The sequence below is a fragment of the Heliangelus exortis genome, chromosome 5 (assembly GCF_036169615.1).
Source record: "Heliangelus exortis chromosome 5, bHelExo1.hap1, whole genome shotgun sequence".
In the NCBI taxonomy this organism is placed as follows: Eukaryota; Metazoa; Chordata; class Aves; order Apodiformes; family Trochilidae; genus Heliangelus; species Heliangelus exortis.
In genome coordinates this window covers 24,103,319-24,128,996 of record NC_092426.1, presented here as the reverse complement: position 1 = coordinate 24,128,996, position 25,678 = coordinate 24,103,319, and the positions used below count along the sequence as shown (strand labels likewise).

Here is a 25,678-nt window from a genome sequence, read left to right as displayed (position 1 = left end):
CTTTGGTTGATAGGTTGCCTTAGTCTTATATCGACAATGTTTTTATTTTATGTATATGTAAAGCAGAAAATTCCTGTTAACTAGCAGAACTTATTTCAGCTATGAAGACAAAGTCTCTAAAAAGAGCCTCCTGTCTTCTATCTCAATTTCTTCCTATACCATTTTCTATTATGTCCAGGAGAGGGCAGCATTTTCCTACATCAGGTACATGAGGGCACATGCCCTGCTTAGGCTGTCAATGTTTCTTGTAATTACTCCCAGTATATTTGTTGCTTGCTTATGAATTAACTTGCATTTATGGAACTAAATCATTCCAATCATTTAATTACACCTGAGGAGCTGAACTATAATTGCTTGCTTCCAACTAGGATCTGATATGGCTTGAGCAGTATTAATTTGGTGTTTACTTTTCTGAGTGCTAAAAGCATTAAAATGATTGTGCAATGGGATTACATTTTACTAATTGCTGGCATTCATTAGCTGGGTAAATGGCGAGGAAGAATGACTGTATATTGTGGAGGGATAAAATTATGGTTTTAAATAGTATATTACTAGGCACATTAAGGCCCTAAGACATGTTTTAAAATACTCCAGAGGTTATTAAATACCGTATTTTCTTCATGTCTTGCTATATGAGTATCTTATTAAAATACTGCAATTATTATGAACCTTTTTGTGCAATATGTAGGGAAATGGCTTCATTGCCAGAAACCTATTTCTTGATATTAATAACCTTCTATATTTTCAGCTAATCCAAAAGTAAATGAGGAACTTAGGAAAAGATTGCCAACTCCAAATCAACACAGTTACACAGAATTGAAAAAGAAACATACAGCTTCATTTGAGGGATTCTTGTAAGGAACTCGGTGTTCTGCAATATGAGGTGAAGTTATTTTTTTTGTTAAGACTTAGGCACATGAAATCATATGCTTTTTTTTAATCATGCAAATTTATAGTTATCAACAAATATGAATTAAATGTGTATTTCTTGAATACTTAATGTAAATGTTAGTGTTGAATCTGAAGTGTCAGCATGCTTTTTATAATCTCAAAGATAAAAATGAAAACATCTGCCTTTGCTGTTGTATAGGAAAACAATTTCTTCTGATTATTTATTAGTTAGAATCTGTGTCTTGGTATAATATGCTTGAATTTTAAAATGTGTACTCAATTTTAATTTTTTTTAAAAAGCCTCATTTATCACCACAATAACAAATCTCTGGGTATTTTCATGATTCAGCCGCTGCCTCGTCAAGGCCTATGTTTTATCTTTTTGATAAATAGAGAAAAAATATAGCAGACAAAAAATAAAAAATAAGCACAACTACATAGAGAAAAAAAATATTCTTTGTACAATATAGTTTAAAAGAGGTACTTGAGTATGTAACAAAATGTGTTATAAGATTACTCTATTAGTAAGATTACAAATGCGTTCAGATTTCTTTGAGAAATCACGGTTGAATTTTTAAATATCAGCATATATTTTAACATTTAAATCTTACCTGAGAAGTGTAACATTTTACTATATTTCTTATTTTTCAATGTTGAAGGTTGTTTCTTGAAGATTTTTGTTTATATGAAATACTGTAGCTGTTTAATTAACTATATAGTCTGAAAGCAATATGTATGCAAATATTAGGATGGATTATTTAGCTGTTTGGAAAAACCTGAAAACTCAGAATTGGAATGGTCATGGGCCACTTTACCCATATTTTATCCAGGAAGTTAAAGCAGGAGAAAGAATGTTGTAAAGTAAAACACATACTACCATCTGTAATAATTACTGAAGTAAGCAGTCTCATTGCCTCTAGCAGGACCACTCACTGTGATTTGGGTTGCTCTCAGCAGCTTGCACTTCCAAGACCAGACTCTAGAACCAGTAGGCAAGCAAGTAATTTTTTTCAATGAAGGCAATAGGTGCAACAGAAAGCTGAACAAAAGCATTATAAAAACTAGATGTGTGAAGAAAAAAATACTTTAGTGAGAAATATAGTTTAGCACTGACTGTTAGAGTACACAGACTTTACTGTTCTCTTATAAACATTTTTCAATCATTTTTCTTGTAAATTTTTAGTCAAATGAAGGCAAAGTATAGGTGTGTTGTAATATATTGTTTCAAGTTTATTTATCTAGGGTTTGCTTTATTTTAGCTCTGAAATTTTCATGGAAAAGCTGGACTCAGTGCCAGATCAAACAAGTTCAGAAGAACAAATGGAGAACTGGTCAAAAGGTAAGGACTTTTAAGATATTAATAAGGAACCTCAGGTGTTGTACCAGTGCTAGGCAGTGACTGGAATGTATTTGTTCTTGCCGATATATGACTGGCTTTGGAAGAAAAATTAAAAAAAACCAATCCACAGCCACATGCTGCCTCTTGAAAGTATTGGGGTAACAGGAGAGCAGCTCCAGGAATGTAAATTAGCAACTTTATTTTTATATTCTGGATTATTGAAAATGTTTTGTATAACTTTTGAGAAATCTTATTAATATACTTATTGAGTACATTGCTATTTACTTTCCAACCTTTTTTCCTTAATGGGTTAACAACAAATCTCAAGTTTGTCTTAAAGTAACTTTCTTGGCTATTCATGCCTGGCTAAAAGAATGATAAAGCTATCTACTAATATTAACAAGTTTCTCATTATTACCTGAGCTGAATATAGAAAGTAGAGTAGGCTTGGAGGTAAAGGGGGCCTTGGTTAACTTGTAACTTCCATGGTTCATGGAGTTTTCAGCTCCATCAGGATGGAAGGATCTTTTTGTATTTGGATGACCGAATTTTTGCTCTCAGATCCATTCTTCTGTTTTTCATTGAAGAAACTCGAAAAAAAATGAACACTAAGTTTGAGAGCATGATATGTGACTTAAGAGAACTGTCAGAAAGTGGCTTGTGACTAGATAATAATGTGTGCATTAAAGTAAAGAAAACACAAAGGAAGGAGACCTTCAGTATATCATAAAAACATGGATTTTTTCCTAGAAGTTTATGGGAAAAAAAATAGGTGGGTCAATATCAAAGTTGCCTTCTATATGAGAGCTACCTTATGCATTTTCTTTTTTTGAATTTTAAACTGTGTATTCTGTTTCAAAAGTTGTCAAGTTTCTCATTAAGAGTCTGTTTTTTAGAAGAAAGAATAGATAATATGTCTTGGGAATGGTGCATTTCTTGCATATGTAAAGGAACTTCTGTCTTTAACATTGCACAAAATGAACTCCTTCTAGACCTTTTTTAATTCATAAAATTTTGAGATATTACTGAGTGAAGCTAAATGTGTTTTTGAATCATATGCTCTGAAAATAAAAATAGACATTGTGGAATAACATAATGGAAAATTATGTTCTGACAATTTATATTTTAAATATGTAATAGCTTTATGAGATTTAGAATTTTTAGACCTTTAGGGGTCAGCATACCCCAAGAATGGTTCAAAAGGTTAACTTTTACAAAGTAGGCAAGTGAATGACATAAACTGATTCTCTGTGAAATATTTTCTGTCTAATTGCAAGATATGGCGTTCTGCTGCTACTCACAGATACTTTAAAAAACAGGTAGTTGCTGAGTTTTGTGTGTATTATTTTTCCTATGCATTAAGTTAATATTTTGTGCAGTTCAGAAAGCTATTTTTTCCAAGCTAATACTTAAATATTTTTTTATCCAATAGAAGTTTTTGTATAGACTAAATAAAATTTATACACTTTCTTTAGATCAATCATCAGTAAGTCACATTTCTTTATGCTTTTGTTCCTAGAGATGTTAAAAAAAGAAATCATGGATAAATCTTATGTCATGAAACTGGTTTGGATGAGGAATTTTTGTTGTTGTTGTTAGAATTTTATTTGAGTATTAACATTTTAATTGCATTTTCTTATCATAAATATAATAGGTAAGTTACAGCAACACAACGTTCAATATGTACCTTTGGTAGATATCCTGGTGCATCTTTGCACTGAAATACTAAATCAAAGCAACTTCTAATCTTCTGTATAAATGTTGATATTGAAATTTGTATCATTTTGGTTTCCAGTTGCTTTGTCATCTGTGTTGTCTTTCCTTTTTTGCAGCTAGTACTGTACGGTATCTAGCTGTTCCTTGCTTGTAATTTTTGAAAAAAAATGGTTTTGGAATAAAGCTATAAAGATTTATCCCATTTTTTTTAACAACACGCTAAGACGTTGGAGATTAAATTAATTGTAAAAAAAAATAGGGTGGTGAAGGACATGCGATTAAATTCAGCTGGCTATGATGAAAATTCAGTAAAACAATGAGACTTTAAAACAGAAAAAAGGTTAGGTGTGGAAAAATGGTAGGTTTATGGCAGTTATGTATAATATATATAGGGATAATATATAACCTGTTAATAGATGTTAGAAAATAAAATACGTGAAACTAGTGTAGTGGGTAGTGTTTAAAGAGTATATCTGAAGTGTTTGATAGTTAAGATTTTCTTTTTAACTTTCCATGTTGCTTGGAATTATATCTGTGTGAGTTGAAGCCACTTGTCTGTCTCTCTGCTGGCATAATAGGAATAGTTAAAGAACAGTCTATGTACAAAGCTTATTATTTTGGGTTTGTGTCTAATTGCACTGTTTATCTCCACAGCACCTAGTTTTTAATAGCAGGACAGTGACTCTTTTTCATTTTGTTCTAAGAATTCTTGAGAGAATGTATCAGGAGCATTGGCAGCAGGCCAGCAAAGACTGTAATTTCCAAATGAAAAGTAATCAGGATCCAAGCTGGAGAGCCTAGGATGGTAGCCCATTATGAAAATAAAATAATATTGGTAAATAGGGGTCTGTCTGTGTGTTGCAGTGGTGGGAGAAGCACATTGCACCTAGGTGGAATTGTTATTTTACTGGGATTTACATGCATGATGAAAACAGTGCTAACATTAATACTGTCAAAACACAAGAGGGAATTTGAAATTAGGTGTTCTTCATACTTACATGTACATTCAGGACTCAATATACTTGTTTTACAAAAGAGTTAGTAGAATAGGACAGTAGTGAGTGTGCAGGTATTGGAGTTAAATTTGTGTCTCATTTGACTCGTATCATGCCCTGCATTTGAATGGTTGCTGCTATACTTCTTCTGTATTTTAGTCTTTCACTACTGAAATGTTTTACTTGTGTCATATTTCTGGGCATCCATGTTATTTAAGGACAGGGCAGAAATGAAGCGCAGTCTTAGAATGTCAAGTACTGCTTGGTCTGTTTTGACAACAAAATTTTAATTTTGATGACTCCAAAATGAAAAGCACTGATTATTATTTCTGATTTCCAAAGACTAAGTAGTAAATTGATTATTTTTAATAGTAAAGTGGTTTACTTCCTTAAAAGAAAATATTATGTATTTGTTATATTTCTCAAGCATGGAAATAAATATTTATATATATATCTCTAAACCACTATTTAAAGCACATATTGAAATATAAGTCAATGAACTGATTTCACCTGTAAGAATTTGATGTCAGCTGTTAGTTATGTTCCATAGAGATACTTTCACTGTAACTTGTTATCCCTCAAAAGAATGTTTGTGTGGCTTGTAAAAATACTTTAAAATTGCATGTCTGGAAACTAGTTCAGAGGAGACTCTAGCTTTAAAGAGATGTGATATTGTAGATAGGAACAGTACTGCAGAATCAGCTTGTGCAGGAAAATTTGAAAAGTAAGTGTTTTATCTGGTGGTGAGCTATTTTCCAGTCTTGCTCTCTTCAGGAAAAGTAGACGAGGAAAAACAGATATGCAAACTTAATGAACAAGTTGTGTATATCTAACTGCTTGGAGACATGTGCATGTGATAAGCTTATGCTTAAGCAGTTATTTAATTGCCTTGTGGCTTCGTGCATCCATTGGTCTTGCATGAATGCATGGTGCTTACTGTTAAGATTTGGCCATAACTTGTGCTGTTGAGGTCATGACATGTATATCACACAGTATATGCCAGTATATTGCTTACAAAAATATTTAGTTCTTTTGCTGTGTAGTGAATAATATTCAGGAAACAATAAATTATCTTGAAATGTTTTTTGCATTTATTTACTCCCATTTATAAATTCCATTAATTGTCAGCCCTGGTAATTGAGGCAATGTGCAGTCATTTGCATAGACTAAGTAAAATTAATCACCTTTTTTTGCTAACTTCCTGGCGATAAAACTTCTATTCCTCTGCATGTGTTTCTGGACTATATTACGAGGAAAAGTTTAGTTTCCATATCTGTCATTATTTTCGTGTACTTTTTGTGGGTTTGGTTTTGCAATGCTATTCCAAGGACTTTTTGTCTGTAACTACTATGGTGTGAATTTAACACACACACTAACACACACAAAGATGGAGGGATAAAGATTTGAGAGTAATGTGATGGTGTAACAATTTTTAATTTGGTTCTCTAGCTGGGTCAAAAGGCAAATAATTGTAAAGGTGCTCCTTCCCCTTTTCCAGAATACACCCATTACAGCTGTAAACACTCGAAAGTAAATCTGAAGCCCTTCTTCCAAGGCTGCAGTAGAGGCAGAATAAACCATGCTTGTCATTTTTGAAGTCTCTTCTTTTACATGCCTAAACAGGATACTGTGAGCCTATTCTTCCCCTCCTTCCCCCTTTAAGCAATAAGGAGTGCTGTTTACCTGGGAAAGAAAGGAGAGCTGGATATTGCAGGGATGTGTATGCAAAAGAATCTACATGATATGCAGAGAGAGTCCTCTTCACACATGTGGCTCAAATGATTCATGTCTTCCATGGGTGCTGTGCTTTCAGCATTGAATTCAGTGTGCTGGCTGTTAAGAGATCCCCTTGCTAAGTGGCAAGGGTACTTGCAGGTTCCTCTGGACAGTATAGGAGGCAGAAGAGAGGTAGAGAGGATGGTCATGCATGATTCAGACATAAGTAGAGTGGCTAGTAACTGTTGAGCAGCACTAAGTACTGAAAACAAGGAAAATCTCTTGTATGGAAAAACAGGATATAGTTTGCTATGACTTGCAAGATAAAAAGGATAACAAAAAATCATCAAATACTGTCAGGTCTTCCCCGTAAATATAATCATTCTGTCATGTATATAAATTTTTACGTCTCCTTTTTGCATCCCATTTCTTTCCTTGTATATTTTGAATGGTTAAATACAGTACATTTCTGGAGAGGCCGCATGCAGAACAGCGCTTCGTCAGGACAATGATCTGGTATCTGCCTGACTCAATGGAGCATTGCAAATATTATTTTGTTAGACCCTTTACAGTACGCTGAAAATGTGCAATGCCTTATCTGCACCAAGTACTGCAAGTCCTAAAGTTGGGGAGAATGCACGACTTGAAGTTTCGCACTTGATGTGTTTAAAGTATGAGTGCAGCTAACTTCAGAACGCCTTGAAATGTGCTTCAGCGAGAGCAGCACTTATTACCACAGTAATTCTCATGTGGTACTTCAGAAGAAACTTTAAAAGACCTATCACAAGTGCTAGAGAAATTTGTTTATTTTCTTCTTTAGAAAACTTTTTGCTTTTATTTCAACAACAACTAGAATGAAGCTTCAGTTCAGAGAAAAGCCATAACAACAAATGTATTTTAAAAAGATTCTCCAGGGAGTGCATTGGTGACTTCTCTGAGAGTTCACCTGCATCCATTAGTAGACCATTTACTCAGAGAAAAGTGTGCATGGCAGAAGTTTTTTCCAAGGTTTTCTTACCTTACTTTTATGCTGGCCACTTAAAATTACAAAATTTTTCGTCACTTCTAATCCTGTAGCTTTCTGGGATTTTGTTTAGAACTCTTAATTCATCGAAGTCTTAGTTGGTTGTTTGCGGTAGGGGAGGTTGAGTACATTTGAATAAGAGAATTTTCACTATAATTAATGAGCATCAGGAAACATGACCCTGCCTAGATAAAAGGGAGTTCTGGATCATTAAGATTTAGATAATGGAAGGGGTTATATGTGAAAGGCAATTGTCTGGTATGACAATAGCAAAAGAAAAATGGGATGGGAGGGTTTACTTTGTTTTTAGCTGGTTTAGAAAACATAAACACAGCATGCTTAGTAAAACCCTAGCACACAATGTTTGGAAATTATGTAATAACTCCATATAGGCTGTAATGATATCCTGAAACCCTGTATTTAAACTAACCTGAATTACAATGAGAGATAAACAGAATATTTACCCATCCCTTATGAGCTGCTGCTGATATGTAAATTTATTCTTCTACTTTGCACAAATATACTTTTGAGCTACTGCTTAAACACTTCAAGGTCCTTAGCCAAACAGTTTTAATGATGCCTCCAATATTATGAAAGTGTGACATTTGATGAATGCCTTGTATAGTTGTGATATCAGGGAAAGTGTAAACAAAAAACGCACATCAAGTCATCGTGCAACACCTAGATAATTTATAATTTTACTGTTTATATCCATCTTGACATTTTTTATCTGCCAAAGGCAGGTTTCATTTGGAATCTTAATCTGAGATTTATTTGGTGGATCTGGAAATCATAGCTAGAGTTCCCACAGGAAATGGTCCATCTACCAACAGATTAAATGGCAGTCCTGCAGTTGTTAAGGGAGCTCTGCATTTAACACACATGCATACTCATTCAGTCAGCACTGTGGAGAAAAATTAAAGTAGTAACCCAGGTTTAGGAACAATGTAGCTAAAAAGTCCCATATTTGCTGAATGACAAAGGGTTATATAGCAGCATTTCATTTTATTATTCGTGCTTGAATTTCTTGTTTGCTTTGTTGAGTCTGCTGACGAATACTAATAAATGCCTGCAACAATCCAGACGAGAGATGCCTGGCAACAAAGCTATGCGGTGGACCTCCCTGATCTTCTCCAGTTCACAACCTGACCTTTTGAAAAATTGGCTGGGCTAAGCTGCAGAATTTGGGTGTAATGGTTATTGTTAACTCCAGCTTTAGGATTTATTAATTTGTGTGATCAAGACTTACCTATACTTCAAAGTTTCAAAAGACCAAACACAATCATCCGTCCATTAGAACTAACATTGTGTTTCAGTGAATCCCACTTAGTATCTGCCTAGAGATTCTGCTGTTTTGATGCATTTGGAATATAAAAATGCTTTTTCAAGTGTGAGACCAAACCGGAGAAAATCTAGTGTCTTCTCAGAGACAAATATTTTAAAATAACAATATGTTAATGAATTGCAAACAGAGACTAAAATGTTAAAGGATGTGTCTGATATTTCCACATTAAAAATGCGTCATGATTAACTGTAGAGAATACCAAAATGATGATTTGCCATGTATTTTAAAGACTTAGAAATATTTTTCTGTTTTACTTATTCACCAGTTTGTACACAAATGCTGTTGAGATGCAAAATAGGAAGGCAAAAGATTTAGTGAGAGAGGCTGGTGAAGGAAATATCATTACTAAAATATCAGAATCCTTGGAGAATTGGAAAAAATGCCTTTGCCAGAATAACTCCAACTGTTCTTAATCTCCTTCTCAATTTATTTCTTTATGAGGGATGTTGCCAGGGTTCCACACAAGTACAGGTAAATAAAGAAGCATTCAAAGTAACACAGATGTCCCCCTGCTTAAATTGCTAACACAGAATAAATTCACTGTTCTCTTTAGATTCCATTAAGGAATAAAAAAACCGAACCATTAAATTTCGCAGTTTTGTCTGTATTTTAGTAGACAAAGTATTCTCAAGTTGCTTTTTGTGCCTGTGTTATGTGACATGGGATATAGAGCAAACTAAGACATTAATGAAAAATATAAGTTATGTTATTTTTACTTCATTTGCAGATGACCTTCTCATTAAAGTTCCAATAAGAATACATTTATCTCTTTGAACATGATTTTGGACAGTTAAATACTTAACTGTAACCACAGATTGAGCATTTTAATTGTATTGTTCTGTTAACCTAACAGACTTCTAAAATAGTTTAAATTGTTCTTAACTTGTTTTTACTAGAATGAAAGATGTAAAAAAAAAAAAAGTTATTTAATTTCTTCTGCCTCTTATTGAAACTGAAATTACAGAAACTTTGTATATACTACACATCTGTACTTCTAACATAGAAACACCGTAGTCTGTCATGTGAATGACAATTATCATCATAAAGTGTTATATTTATTCTAAATAAAAATGTTGGGTTTTTTTCTTGAAGTCCAGTTGAACTTAGTTGCTAAAGGCTCTCTTGGGCAGAAGGGATTTGAGGTTTCTATGGAGGAGACAGGAGCAGGAAGGGCCACCACAGGCGCCAAGATAAAACATGGAGACAGTGCCTTGCACTTCAGTTTTACTTCTGCTTGCTCAATGACCTCAGTCCAGTCACTTCATTACTGCGTGCCTCAGTCTTGATGATTTTAAAATGGCTATTGCACTGCTTATGCAGCCCTTATAAAATATCCCTGAGAGTTCCCAGAAAGCATTTTCAAGGCTTGTTTCTGTGTGTCTCTGTCATTTGTTTCTTAAAATTAGAGCAGATATCCTATCTCAGCATAAGATCCAGGACCTTTCTGAGTAAGAGTTACTTAAAAGTAAGCTGATAGTCCCCATTCTTCTGAATTGACCCATGGCACCCTCAGCAGGGCCTTCAGTTATGTATTGTTGGGGCATTGAACACACAATGCATCTACATGGTGATCTCCAGTTTGTTACTGCCAAGGGCTTGACTGGTTATAAGCAGCATTTTGGATGCACAGAGAACTGAGAAGTAAAAGGAATTAGCTTTGTGTTACAAAACTACTCTGATCTCAGTCTTGTTATCAGATTCCTGTGACTGCTATTGTCTTGTTCTACATAAGTGACTTAGTGAGTCTTAAGAGTCCTATTGAATGATCATCCACCTTAGTTTGTCCAGTTTTCTTTAAATGTTAGAAAAAATCTGTCATGAAGGAATAATCATACGCTGCTAATTTTGGGTTATTGTTTCTCAATATACCACACACTGCACTAAAAGGGCCTAAATAATTGCTAAGATAATAAATGTTGTAAGTCCAACGATGAGTAAAGCTGCACTTTTTCTTGGTTTGGTTTGTTTTTTTTTTTTGAGAAAATGTGTATTGACCTTGTACTTTTTGTCCTGTGCTTTTGTAATTGTTTTCAAGAAAAAGGAATTACTCTCTTCTTGAAAATTAAGTAGATTATATTTTCTTGGGATTTACTCTGAAGACTTGTTTGCAGATTGTGAGAAAGATAAAACAGTGAGAGAAAAAAAAAAATAAGCACACTCTGAGATATGCATGCAAATCATGTATGTTACATCCGTGTCAACTCAAATATTAATGCAAAAGGAAATAAGAGGCGTTTTGAAAATGCATAGAAAACAAAGCCAACTCCTTTCTTTCCACTTATGCTAGGCAATAGGATCAGACTTCTTCCACCAGCCTCATTTTCTTTCTTTGTGTTTTTATACCTACAAAGTCCTTTAAGTTTGGTTTCCCACTCATTTTCAGGATTTATGCTTTTTAATCATTCAGTAAGGGGTCAGCTGTTGAGGAACCTGAGCCTTTCACAGTGATTCTGTTTGGAAAAAATTCCGGTAGTTATACAGCCCAGTGAATGAATGTTTATCTTTGACAAAAAGGCTGAGTCATGATTTTCAGCTCATGAAGGAATATTCAGCCATAGTACTAATTTCATTTGCATAGCTTGAGAAGATAGTGATTATTTGATTAAAGTTTTCCATTAGACTTAAACATTTTTTAATTTCTATTTGTTTATTCTGTATGACTAAGAATTCAAGTTCATTGCCATTAGATGTTACAAACTGAAGACAAGTCCATTATCCATTTTTCACATGAAGCTATGAAAATTGCTTTTAATGAAGTAACTCTTTTGTTATAAGAGCTTTTTAGAACACTTTCAGATGTGCATGCATTGTCATACACACATGCCAAAAAATTGTATTTTTGAAATTGTTTTAATATTAGTAACACACAGAAATCTAGATAATTTGAAAGTCATTAATAAAGAATAGTGATTAGTAAAGTGAAAATTGAAAGATTAAATCCTCAAGTAAAACTTTTACACACTTGACAGTCACTGCAACAAGTTAAGGTAGATATGTGGTTTGCAAGTAGGGGCAAGAGCAAGTACTTTTTAAATTGTAGTGTGTCTTTTTATTTCAGTAAAACTAGCTTAGTTTGGTATAGGATCAGGGCAACTCCTTTGCCATGACAGTTTTGTTGAATACTTAATATTCGCTTTCAGTGTTTGAAATTCAAAGGTTTTGGTATTATACAAACACACACAAAAAAAGCCATAGAAATTGAAGCTGCATTGTTTAGGATTATGAGGGGGAAAAAGCATTATTAAATTAGAGATTGTCACTCACTAAAATTTGGGGCTTTTAGTAACAGGTTGCAGTTAGTTCCTCAAATGTAGCACAAGGTTTTGTTGTGCTATTTTTTTTTTCCAAATGTTCTTACTCTGACAGCGTCACATAAGAAGAGTAAGCTACTGAGTTTGCAGGTAGCTTTGCTCATGCTCCCAGAGTGCTTATGGCTCATTCTCTTCCTTCCTGGTTTTGCTTTTTCCTATTGAACTTCTTACTGCTATCCCTCCAGGGGTTCATTCGTGTAGTCTTTTGCAGACAGATGAGAACATGCTTTGTCTGTGCTACAGACGAGCTTAAAGCAAATACTAGGAAGCTATAGGTAAAAAGCAGTAAGTACTATTACATTTGAAGCTGGCTGGGAGCATCAAAGGCTTCCAATGTACCCATACTCATCTGCAGGCAGATCTGCAGCCATCCATGTATTTTGCGGTGCCATGTGCGTATTCCACTGCTTTTTGTTTGTTTTTCTTTGTTATTATTCCACAGATATCCCCTGCAAACCTCTGAGCTGATCAGCATCATTTGTCTAGAGGGGTGCTGAAAGGCTACAAACAGGGGGAAAGAGGTGCCCACCCAGCTTCTGCTGGACGATGGGACTCCTGAATATGCTGAGTGGTATAACGAGGGAAGCTACTGCCTCCTTCACCTTCCAGGTGAATTTGCACCTTCTGTGCACTTTTGTCTTCAACACTTCTTTCCGTATTGTCAGTGTCAATACAGGATTCTCTAGTGCTGTGCATTCCATTATCTCAGTGCCAATCTTTCTGGGAAGAATCTATGAGAAATAGTGGCTGCCTGCACAGCGTGTTATGTTCGATGTTTTTACTTGACTTTTTAACCACTCCCAGCTTAACAACATTGAATTCTGTTTGGATTTTCTTATTTCAAGCCATGACAGCATTATCTTCCCCTTATGTCCCTCACAATCAATTCCCAGCTTTAATTCTAGTGTCTTTATATTCCCTCTTCCTAACATTTGCTTTTCTTTCCCTCAATGTGAACAAGCCATTCATTCTAGATAAATACATACAGAAGATCAGCTGTTCAGCTTCCCCCTATAGTGAAATATTAATCTCGGCTACTGAATTTGTGCTATTCTATATGGAAAATAAGTTGTTTAGTATACTCAAGAGCCAGATTCAGTGGTGGTGATACCGCTTAATGAAAACTAAAGCTTTTTTTCTAAAGCTTGCAAGGTTGCTTTACCCTTTCTCTGATGTTCCTTGTGCAGCCTGATTATTACAAATGCTACTTACTCCCCAGTGTGTCTCTGCAGCATTGGTAATTAGCCCACAATACAATTTGCAGGAGGCTTGAGGAAAAGCACTGAAATGCATTGATTAATATTGCTACTTAGTTTAACAGCAAGACAAGCTGCCATGTACCAAAGCTTAAATTACTTGGGGTGAGGTTCTTGGACTGTATGGAGAATGAAGTGGTTTTAAAAGTTAAAAAATTTCTATGGTCGTTGATCTGACTGCATTCAAAATATCTGCCCCAAAGCATTCTACTGATAGATTTAGGATGGTGACAAAAAAAAAAAAAAAAAAGTGTTGTAACCCTCTAACCTTAATGTCCATGGGCAAAGTGCTTCCAGTGGAGGATCCTGTGCTGAGGTGACTGTTGTGAAGCAGATTGTGAGTCTGGGCATCCCAGGCTGGTGCAGTCTGTTCCTGAGGGACTGCACCTCCCAGGAGGGACTCGTGGTAAGAGGGGTTCATGAAGGACTCTCTCCAGGGAGAGAAACCCCATGTTGGAGCAGGGGAAGAATGGCAGGCGTCCTCCTCCTGAGGAGTAAGGAGCAGCAGAAACACTGTGTGGGAAACTGACCCTAAACCCTCCCTGCCCGTCCCCTGTGCCCTGAGGGGGAGGCGGCAGCGAAGCGATCGGGGCCTGAGAGGAAGGGAGGAGAGGAGGGGATGATATTAAGGTCTGAGCATGTTGTCTCTTTCTCCTTATAGATTAAATTAGGGTGGATTTTTTCCTTCCCAAGTTGAACCTGTCTGTTTTTTTGCCCAGTGCTGTAACTGGGGAATGAAAAACTCCCTGTGCTTGTTCTATTAATGGGCCTTAAGGTGGATTTTCTCCTCCATGTAACATGGCGGGGATGGGGAGTGAGGGAGCGGAGGCCTGGTTGGTACCGGCTGGGCCTGACCTGTGACACCTAGGTTAGTTTTCAGGTAGTACTAAATGCAGAGGATTCCAAATTTTGCCCGGGTCTTTTTGCTACTCTCGAGTTGCAGCAGGTTCTTAAGAGTATACAGAGTGAATTTTTTAATGCCTCTTTCTTCAGAAATTTCTTAATAATTTCTTATTCTGAGAAGTAGCAAGGAAGTTGAATCCAGTTTTGAAATGTGGCAGCACTTTAGAAGAAATCTTTGCTCAAAATCCTGCAGGATTTCAAGCCACTGACCAACAGCGTGTGTTTGCTGAGAGAATCAAGGTTCTTTCGATTCCTGCATTCTGTGTGAAATGATCTGAGGAACACATTTCAATCACAGTACTGAAAATAGTGTTAGGTTATACTTCTTAATGAATGTTTTATCAAATTATGTTTATTACATACATGTTTATTACTGCGTAGAAACAAAGATTCTGAGATGATGGTGTTCCTCTAGTATGAAAAGCAGTGGTTATAGTTTAGAGCCATGGTGAAAGTAGATTGAAGTGGATTTGTGCTGAAGTAGATAGGGAGAATATAGGTGAGCAGCACGTATGGGAACTTTTTCCTCCAGGTACTAATATAACATAACTTTGCATGGGAACTTGTTAAACTAACTCTAGCCAACCCAGAATTCAGCTCTCTGTGGCTTTGGGATGTTTCATGTGCCATTGGCTGTGTATTTCCATTTTCAAAGAAAGAGTAACTTATTGCAACAGATTTTAGATATAGTGCTCAGTATTTTTTACTTCAAATCCACTACTTGAATACGATTGCAACTCTATAAACACTTATTATTTTGAGGAAGAAGTAATAAATTGGATGAAATAATATATACTGTATAATTTATCCAAAATGTTTGGAAATGCTAACTTTATTAAATGAGAAAAAGCTCTGGTGTTTGTTCTCTACTAATCTAAATGAAAGAATGAATAATATATGCACTTTTTTCCATTTGCAGCTTTTTCAGGCTTCTCAATCCTCATTTTTAAATATAGTTTTATAATTAAAATGTACTCGTTCTTATTTTATGAAAGAACATTCATGGTATGTAGATCTTTCTTTCATTTAAATACCTTGATATCAGAAATATGTCCTAAAAATATCTAGTAGCCAAGCTTAAGAGAACTATCACACTCAACATTTTAATCAGATAATTTTTCCCTTTGGCACAATTTGTGCTTTGCATTCTTCAAGTTCTTTAGTTGTATGAGCCTGCACCTTACACTCTCCAGCAGTGAATAATGGGGCCTTAAATTTGTTGTGGCTAAATACAGCTTGCTGATACTCCTTTTGTAGCAAAAGGAAAAAAATAGTCTCATTCAAAACCTGGAAATATCCCTGTCTAAAGCAGAAATTCATCATGTGTCACTAGGGGAAAGATAGGTATATAATTTCTGAGGGTCAGCATTATTTTAGGCAGTCATTTAAAGGGAAGAGAGACTAGGAAATGGTGATAATTTTTTCAGGTTTCCATGAGTAAAATCTAATAAATAGATCATAACTCCTACATCCATGCCGTAGGTTACATCAGTCTTATTCCTTATTGGGATGAGGAAGCTGTGAATCTGAAACTAGAGTACTTTCTCATTTCTGCTACAAATAATATGCCATTTTCAAGTGAGAAATCTCAATTTCATTATTTTTCTAAATGAAAAAAATTTTTTTTTTCTCTTTCCAACTAGAAACACTCATCCTGGAACAGAAAAAAGACTTCTGTGCTGAGTCTCTGTATCAACAGAATTCTCAAAAAAAGCCAGAATTTTTCACCCTGTCAGAAGCTGAAGCGCTGAGACTTTCAGATGTCCCAGTAACCAGTAAAAGAGAAGTAGCCTCAAGTTACTGTAATTCCTGTCCTGAAGAATCAAGGTAAATCTAAATATCACTGTATATAGTTTTTGTAGATTATAGACGATATACATACAAATTTTTTTTGAAATAGGAAAATTTACTTCCCAACTGAGAATCAGTGAGTCAGTTTTTTATTTAGTGTCACCATATCTGCTCTGCTTTCCTTGTGGAATGCAGTATTTCACCACTGTGTTCACTAACACTGATAGAAAATATGATCATGGCAATGGCTTATGTGACACAGTGTGGATATTTCAATGATTTTCATCTCTCTAGAGAATTGCCACTGACACTGGCTATCAGACTGTTCTTCAACACTAAGATTAAACTCCCGCAGCAGTCAGCATTTGAACCATCTCATCTGCAAATACATTGAATGTAGGATCCTAAAGCTACAGGCTAAAACATTGTTGTGGCTGATACTATATAAACTGCACAAAATCTATCTTTCCACAATAGATTGCAATTAGGATATGAGCCAGTATCTTGATATAGAACAACCCAGGCAATGTTGAGTTAGTGTTGATTTGCATTGTAGATGGTGGTCTAAGTGTACCATCAAGGTGACACATCAAGTTTTCCTTTAGACATCAGAAGGAAAATGTGGAGTAATTGAAAGATGATAATGAGGTATATTCAAACTTGTTCATGGGAAGCATCTCTTGAACATGGAAAGTGAATAAAAAAACCTTAAATTTTGTAATGTTTGGACAACCATATTCAGAGGCATCTATCACTTGCAGTCCACAACACTACTGAAACGAAATTTGCTACACAGAACAAAGATGAAATAGGCACTGAATGATCTTGAGAGTGAAGACAAGCAGTTTAAGCACTTTTCCACTTCATGTATAGTATAGTACACTAAGTACTTTTTTGGAGTCTGCTTCCTGCTGTGTGTGTTTGATGTGCTTGAGGTTGCACCATAGTTTGCCTGCAGTCTACAGATATTAATTTCATTCTTAAAGAACCATAAAGAAAATAAATCTAATAGAAGCAGGTGAAGAAGGGGGTGGCTGAATACAAAAAATTGTCTACTTAAGAGAATGACCCTTGGAGGAACAGATAGCTTTCCTTTTCTTTCTAGGATGTGAATTGCAAATAATGAAAGTAACGTATAATGTACAGATTTCCTGGGGCTATTTCTTATAACTCATTGTCTATGAAGCCTATAGACATTAAATACTTAAGGCAAGTGAATGTTAAAGATATTTGCTATTAAATACACTTTAAATGGTTAACAAGTTTGGATAGTTTGTTTCTGTGTATTTTGCATGGGTGGGGAGGGAGGAACTTGTTTTGCATAATTTTTCTTAATTTTTTTTCCCACTTAAACTCAGCACCTTAGAAATAAAGGCTAACAGGATATTCCCTGAATTTTTATCCTCCTGGAAGAATGCTTCAGACTTAGGAGGAAAAACAGAAACTGCATTCCTTTTAAAAGAACTGGATACTCTGAGGGCCAAAAATAAAAAGGTATAATTGAGATATTCTAATAGCAATATTTGCTCTTTTATGGTTGTCTTACAAAACATAGGTTTTAAACTGTTCCTAATTTAGTTTTGTTACTTATTTTACTGCAGCAATCAATAGCTTTGTTGACATTTTGGATTCTTAGTATCTGCTTAACAACTGCTTCTCTGAAATTAAGAAAATCTTTCATCCTACTCTTTTGACCTTTATAATCGGTGGCATAGGTTCTTGCATCATGGATGAAAACCAAGGAGAACTAAAACCAAGGCTGGATCACATTAATATAATCTGGAGCTTGTGCTTCTGTGCATGTGGTTCACATAATTAATGTACCCTTGTACCTCCTCTTCATTGAAGGGGAGAAAATTCCATCCTACTTGCACACTGCATTGCTTCTAGCTTTGGTAGCAGTTGCATGCACCTAAACAACAGAAAAATCTATGGTCTTTCTATGAAGTGTCGTTGAATATTCAATGACAAACTCAAATATCTGTCCAAGAACAGATTTACTGAATTCCAAATTAAAAGAAAGGCCTCAACATGTGAAAGAATACGAGTTTTCAATCTAGCAATGCACATGAAAAATTACACATTTTGATCACAGTCTCTTCAGGCTGTGGTGTCAATACCCATGGCAGGAAACAGGATATTCGTGCAGACATTATCTACATTATACTCCACACAGTTCTGAACTTGTTCAGTGAGAAAGACCAAAGGACCACAGCTGGTGATATCTGGAGAACCCCAAATAAAAACAATCGTGCACACATTGGTGCTACTTGTCTCACAGGGTAAGATAGGGCAGATGATAATGAATAGATTTTTAACAGTTTTCCATCAAATGAATGCTTATAATTAACTGAACTTCTGTTGTATTGCTTGGTTCTTGTATTTTGAGAGTAAGAAACTTTTAAAATATTGTTGTGGTTAAAAGAACTGGTTAACTGTTTCAGCTAGATATGTATCTCACTGTCCATTTGTATAATTCAGCTTCAAGATAAGCTGTCTGAAAAGGACAAGGAGCTGAAGACAATAAAACTGGACTTGGAACTGCAAGAGAAAGCAACAGAAGCTAAGATTGCAGAAAAGATTGCAGGTACAGTAGGCAAGCATTTAACAGATGGCTGTGTGGCTCATGCAGTACCTGCGGTTGCTATATGACGTGGCCTGGTGAATGTTAGCTGTATTTGCTAAAGGAGGGAAGATTTGACTTTTTTTTTTTTTTAATGTGTGGCTGTTTAGAGTTGCTTAGAAAATAGGTGGCTTTAACATCCTGGTACTGGTATTAGCAGGAGCTTTACCTGTATTCATACTGATTTGGGCATTAAATGCATTGTTAACACCATGTCAATCCAATCACAAAAAGGTTGTTTGTTTTGTTGGAAGGTCCTGAACAAACAAGGGGAAATAATGATTACCAGTGCCTCTACCTTTCAACCAGCAGTTCAAATACCACTTATTGTTTTATCTCGTTCAGAGCAATACTACCCCCTCTCCGTGTATGGAGGTAGTCGCACACTCACCTCAACTAGAGACCTGCACTTTTCTTTAAAAATCTGATCTTCTGGTAGTTAATGAATATTTTTCTCATGATGGTGTGTCTCCAGTGAATGAAGTTTATACAAATTTCCCAAATTAAAGTTTTTTAGTTTTATAGTTGAAAGTGAATGCATGCTTAAATTTGTTGTTAATTGTTCTTTGGATAGACCTATGAGAATGGACACAGTTTGGATTCTTTTATTTTGGAAATTTCTGAAGTAATAAAGCTGAGTATTTTTATTCTTGAAAAGTGACTGTGTATATAGTGTAGCCAGTGGATGAAAAGTGCTCTGAGATTTTTGTCCACTGCGGACTGTGTTTCAAAGAAATCAAGGGTAGTGCTTTTATAAACTCATCGTATCATTTGTTCATAAATAAAGTGTAAGCTAGGTAAAATTGTGTCCTCATTGGCCACAAATGCTGCATGTAGTATTAATAGTCCTAATACCTGTTTCCAAAATATTGGTGCTAAAAGGAGGAATAGCTGTCTTCAGGAAAATGGAGCGGAAAATAAACTCTCTAGCTGGAAAAACAGATGGCTGACTTTCCACTTAATGTCAGACTCCTAAGAATACAGTATTATAGATGGAAGAGAGAGTTCCTAGATTTTCTGTGGTGTAAGGGAAAGGCAAATGTTATCTATGTCATAGGAAACATAATTTTAATCCTATTTCATTTTACATAAAGTGCTTACTTTATTTTCAGAAGAAAAAAAAATCTGCCCTGCATACCCCAGTTATACCTAGCAGCCAAAATTGTTTGTGTTGAATCCTATTTTGGGTTTGTTCCTGGGTATTTGCACAGTGTTTTACCTTTGGTGTATAATAGAGAAATATTCTCTTCGATATAGGTGTTCATTGCTCATTAAAACATGGAAAGAAATGTGTGTCAAAAGGCATATCAGAAACATGTTTAGTTTAATTTTTCTGGATATAGTTGAAATATTTGTTATTAAATAGTGTTTTTCAGACATTACCATTAAAAGTTTCTAATTATGTCCTAAGCATAACACTCTCTTCAGAACATTATGGCATGACTATAGATACCAAGATTCAACATAGTTATTCCATTTTGAAAGGAGAAATAAACCAAATTTTGATGAGAGCTACAATGTATAATAAGGATGACCTTTTAAAAAATATCCTTGTTTCCTCTTTTACAAGTTCAGGAAGTATAAAATCCTTTAAAGGCCGCGAGAGAGGCCAAGAGGCTCCTTACTGCTTAAACTGTTTGCAAAAATGAAGTATCATTAATATTTCATGGGTTTTTTGCTTCCTGTCTTACAGTTCTAAAACTGTTACCTAGTTTGGATAAACATTTTCAAATCTGGAATGCTGTGAACCAAACTGAAGTTGTGGAGGTTTATGTGTATGTCTCATAAAAGCCTTGGGAAGAGTTCTAATGGACAAGGAGAACCTCATAAAGAAGACTAAGAGTGTTTAAGGGAAAACTTTTCTCCTTTGAGTTTAAGTTATCAGAGTAAAGGAGAACACATGCTGCTGTGATTTCATGTTGCTGGTTAATGTTTAATTACTGCAGTGTATGACACATAGTAGAGTGAAGCCTGTAAATATGGGTGTTAGCACTTTTAGTATTACTTAGTACTGACTTTATGATAATAAAATTACTACAAAATTATATTGGAAAATCATCAGAAAGGTTCAGCATAAAAATGTTGTCCACTTTGAAGAATATTATGATTCTGCTTGAAAATATATCCCTCTAATTGATGGCTTTTACCTAAACAAGTATCATGGAAAGGACAGAAATGCTGAAGACAAAGGACATTTTTTAATGAAGCTACAGTGGTCTTCAGGAACAAATAATCCAAAGCTTTTAATTTTATGATTTTAACTTTGTTCAGAGGTAGAAGTAAAGAGGGAAAGTATAAATTTGTGAAATGCTTATAAAAGAATATGGAAAGAATAGAGTTAAGGGAGAGGATATAAATGATAGGAGAGATTTTTTAACATTGTGCACAGTAAATAACTTATTTTCAGAAGGTGTTTATTTTTAAATTTTACTAGCCTGGAAAAAGAACATTAGAGCTTCTGTGGTTCCCAGTCTCTGTGTCAGATAGCTATGGCCAAGGAAAATTAGGGAATTCAGAGTTTTGGTTGCAGCTTTTAAGCACTAGAGACTATTTTTTCTGGTGATAAAACTTACCCCAGGTTCCTGCTGTTTCTTTATTATTACATTGGATTTCTTCTCATTACAAGCTAATGTCAGAAGGTACTATTAGTTTCACAACCCATTATGACAGGAAGAACAGAGGAGGAGGCAATATGAAAATCAAGGAAAAAGCAAATCATCAAAGAACTGGGAGTGGGATAATGTAAGGAACAAGAGGAACACCACATGTGAACTGGTCATGAAGAATTTTGAAGGGTGGGTCTGCAGAACTTTCATATATTGAACAGAATGGAAATGGGTGCACTCTCAGGGGGTGGGGGAAGGAAAAGGATCACAGGTCTTCTGAGGGCAGGCCAGAAAATGAGGATGATGGCATTGCAAAGAACTAAGTGTCTAACTTGCAAAATTCCTAAGGACTGTCAGGAAGAACAGATCTCACTTTGCACAGACACAGTGAGTGGCTTCACTTTGTTCAACAGAAGAATTATACTGGGAGTATATAGGAAGTTTTAGAGGAAAGGACTGGATGCACCTAAATGAGAATTGTCAAACATAGTGGCAGCCTCTCTCAACTGGAAAAAATATCAAAGTCCTGGTCTTCTCACAGTAACTCCCACCATTACTGCAACAAGATGTACCACAGTTGACATTAAGCATATCATTTTTGTTAGCACAGTGCTGTGTACTGGGACTAAGAATAATTTTGTAGGAAACTATAAAAAAATTACTTCTCATTAAATCTTTCTGTAGCAAGGACTATTCTGTGGTTTTGGTTCTTGTTGGGTTTTTTGTTTTTGTTTTCCAGTATCTATTAGTAAAGTTACCAAAATATAATACTTCTTTAAATCATAGCCAGCTGATTGAGTTCAGCCCTGCTAGGCCTGTTCGATGCCTGAAAACTATTAGCATTCTCCAGGTCCTCTATCAAAGACCAGGGTAATTATAGGAAACATCGTTTGGAAAAAGGGGAAAGCAGTACTTCTGGTGCTGTTGTATATGTTGTACAACTTTCAGTCTCTTGGAAACTATAGCAGTATACCTACAGCGAGGTCCCTTTTTTCATGTCTGTTTTCACCAAAAAAATTGAGAGTTAGCATTTGTGATATTTTGGAATTCTTGATTGTGGTGTGGAAATGGCCATGAACATTATTACAAGTTTCCTAGGTCAACTTGAAAAATTATTACTGAATGCATATGCAATAGTTTTAATAGGAAGAGTGAAAAAAAATGTTCAAGTATCTATTAGCTTACTTAGTTTGAGTTAATTTCCCATTAAGTAAGAGGAAATAAGTAATTTTGCCAGTAATAAACTTTGAGTGGCAGTATCTTCCAACACAGAAGAAAAGTATTTTCCATTTCTTCAAAGCTCACTTTAGAGTCCCTTTTTAGATGTTATTTTTCTGTCTTGCATGTCATCCATTAAAGATTAGCTGTGGAAGGTTGGAGCATGGAGAGATTATGAATGACAGAACAACCCCTGCAGAATAATAATCAGTTTTTGGTATTTAATGCTGTTTGACTTTTGCAGACACATTTCTTATTAACCTTTGGTACAAACAGAAATCCAGGTTCCTGATATCTCATGGAGAAGATGAATTCAAGATCCTCTTCCAATTAAACTGAAATAAGGCCAATATTGGGCTTTAGCCAAAAGAACTCAGTAGTTCCCAAACCTCGGTGTTTATAAACCTAAATATAAATTGTATTTTACAGTTTAAGTAGGTGTCACAAATACTTCACTAACTCAGTTTTCTGTGCATAATTCATTTTTATAGAAAGTCTATATAGTTCTAAGGGCTTTTTTCCTGTGAATGTTTCATTATGCAAAACTATTCCTTAATAATCTTTTGAGTATTTTCTAGTAAATAACAGCATTTTGGAGATAGCTGTTTGGATTTGAATCTTCGTATGGGAAGGTAGGCAGTCTATCTAAAGGGAAGAAAAATACCCCAACTGGTGAGACTGATGTTGTGATTGGGAACATCATGGCTTAATTTTTAACAGCTTAACTTGAAACAATGTAATTTTACCTTCAGATTGCCAGAATTGTTGATTGGCAAAAACTTGCAGGCAGCTCATTAAAGTAGGATGTACAATGAGCTGGCATAGGCTAACATGTCAATTTCTAAGCTGTTTATGGGTGGAGTTTGTATGTAAAAATCTAGCCAGTATCTTCTGTGTTTTTTTACAATTAGTCTGCCCATTTTCTCCTCCCCACTACAGTACTAGAATAAAGGAATGGGTTTTATTCAGGAATAAAAGGTCTGCAATTAATCTGCTTCCTGAGATATTAGAAAAGCTTTTCTTTAACTTGTCAAATTATGAATCACAAACCTTGATGCAGTTATTTCCCCCCTATAGTAAATATTCAGGCATCAGCAATTATTCGCTGAAAAAAAGTTTAACCACATTAGGTTTTGAATTTTGAAGTCCACTGTGTTTAGTGTATTAGAAGCAGAGGCTTAAGCATTGTTCAGGGATTGCCTTTCACAAGAACTGCCTTGGGGTCTGTGTATAATACTCTCTCCTATTCTTTCTCACTTTATTTTTTTTTAATTGAATTGGGATCGGAGTACACAAAGAAAACCTTATGTGGAGCTGCCACTAAGCAACTTTAGCCTTTTATTAAGAAAACTCTGTTTATAGCATTGGAAATGTAGGGGCAAATGAATGCTGTGCACTAAATACATATGACAAGCACAAAGCAATAAAGAAGTGACTGTGTCCTATCAGTGTTTGTTCAGATTGCTGTATCTGTAAAGTCACTTTAGGTGTAAATTACTTTTAGTCTATAATTCCTGGTGTAGACTGGTAAAAACTCACTAGTAGTTTTTCTATGATCTTCTTATCACTATTTTGCTTTTATTTTTCAGTTTTAGGTCATAACTGAAAGTAAGCTTTCAAAAAAGAGCTAATAACTTAAGTTGTCTGTTTCGTAATGGAGCATTTCAGCACTGTTTTTAAGTCAACAGTCAGCCCTGGAGCTCATGGTAGTTTGCCATTAACCTGAATGAGAACTGTGTAAAGGGCCTTAGGCTTTGAACATTTCTAGGGATTATCTGAATTTTGTAACATGTATGTGCAAAGACCAATTAATGACATATTTTAAAGGCTTTCATAGCAATGCAGTAAATATTGTTTGTTTGTTTGGCTATGACAAGGTTAATTTTTTATTTAAGAATTGTGAGCAAAACCATCAAATCCAATAGAAAGAAGCGTCAAGGGATTTTGATTTCTAACATGACTGGATAACAAATATATACATGTTTGTACTTCTGTAAGAAGAACAAGCATATAGCCATGTGGTTATATAAAATTTAATAATAGTGGCCCATCTGAAAATGGCAAGGGTAGTTTCCAAGTCCTTCTGTGATTAGGCAGATGGAGACTCAGAAGAGGTGACCAGGAATGGGAGGACTGATGAAAATGAAAGGACAGGTAGTCGTTGCACCTCTTTTCCCAGTGTACTTCCCTAATTCCTCACATTTATGTAGGTGCTACTCAGAAATCCGAAGTGGAAGCACAACAAAAATCGCTAGAAAGCTTCAGTTAAGCCTCACTGTAGGATAAATTTCAGCTCACAGTTTTTCCATGGAAGCAACTGAGCAGAATAAACAAAAAGCTCATTACAGGAATCTTTAATTCCAAGTATACCCTGGTCAAGTAATTTCTCTCATGTTTCTGCTTTTCTTTCAGAAAAATATATATCTCCAAAAGGTAGAAAACAGAAAATATTCTTTGTGTCTTTTTTCTTGTGAGTCCAATATTCAGTACTATGTTAAAGCTGTATACCTGAATGAAATAGAAATTGAATCATGCATCAAAAAAATTGAGTTATTAATTAGTGTTATTATTTTGTTCAATACTTGAATACTTAAGGTGTTCATAGCCTTTTTTTGTAAAAAAAATAATTTTTTTTTTTTTTTTTTTTTTTCCCTGCAGTGGTGCGAATAGCAATTAAAATTACTTTGAATATACCACAATTAATGCCAAAAAAATCCCAAGTCCCTTATTATTAAGCAACCACCGATCTTGGATACTAAATCTTAAACTGCAAAACCCTAACCTTCTGCAACAATGCATTCTTTTTAAGAGAAAAACTTTTTCACCATATTTTTTCTTCTAAGTAAAAGATCACTTTAGGTAGTGCTTGTTACAAAAACAGTTAGCAAAAAGTGAATTGTACTATTTCTTGGATCACTTTTTTTTTTTTTTTTTTACATAGTCC

At 35.1% G+C, this 25,678-nt stretch overlaps 1 protein-coding gene across 5 annotated transcripts in view; it reads left to right on the top strand.

Moving 5' to 3' along the window:
- MIPOL1 (mirror-image polydactyly 1) overlaps window positions 1-25,678 on the top strand; it is a 197,978-nt gene that overhangs the window by 31,380 nt on the left and 140,920 nt on the right. Inside the window, exons 1-6 of one of the 5 annotated variants that reach the window (XM_071746099.1) lie at window positions 187-204; window positions 749-883; window positions 2,151-2,230; window positions 16,140-16,323; window positions 17,646-17,781; window positions 18,769-18,874. In XM_071746099.1, coding sequence (XP_071602200.1) covers window positions 879-883; window positions 2,151-2,230; window positions 16,140-16,323; window positions 17,646-17,781; window positions 18,769-18,874 — 511 coding nt within the window. In that variant the 5' untranslated portion in view covers window positions 187-204; window positions 749-878. Of the gene's footprint in view, window positions 1-186; window positions 205-748; window positions 884-2,150; window positions 2,231-16,139; window positions 16,324-17,645; window positions 17,782-18,768; window positions 18,875-25,678 lie in introns of those variants that run through there. The other 4 variants (XM_071746097.1, XM_071746098.1, XM_071746095.1 and 1 more) reach the window with 4 other exon arrangements.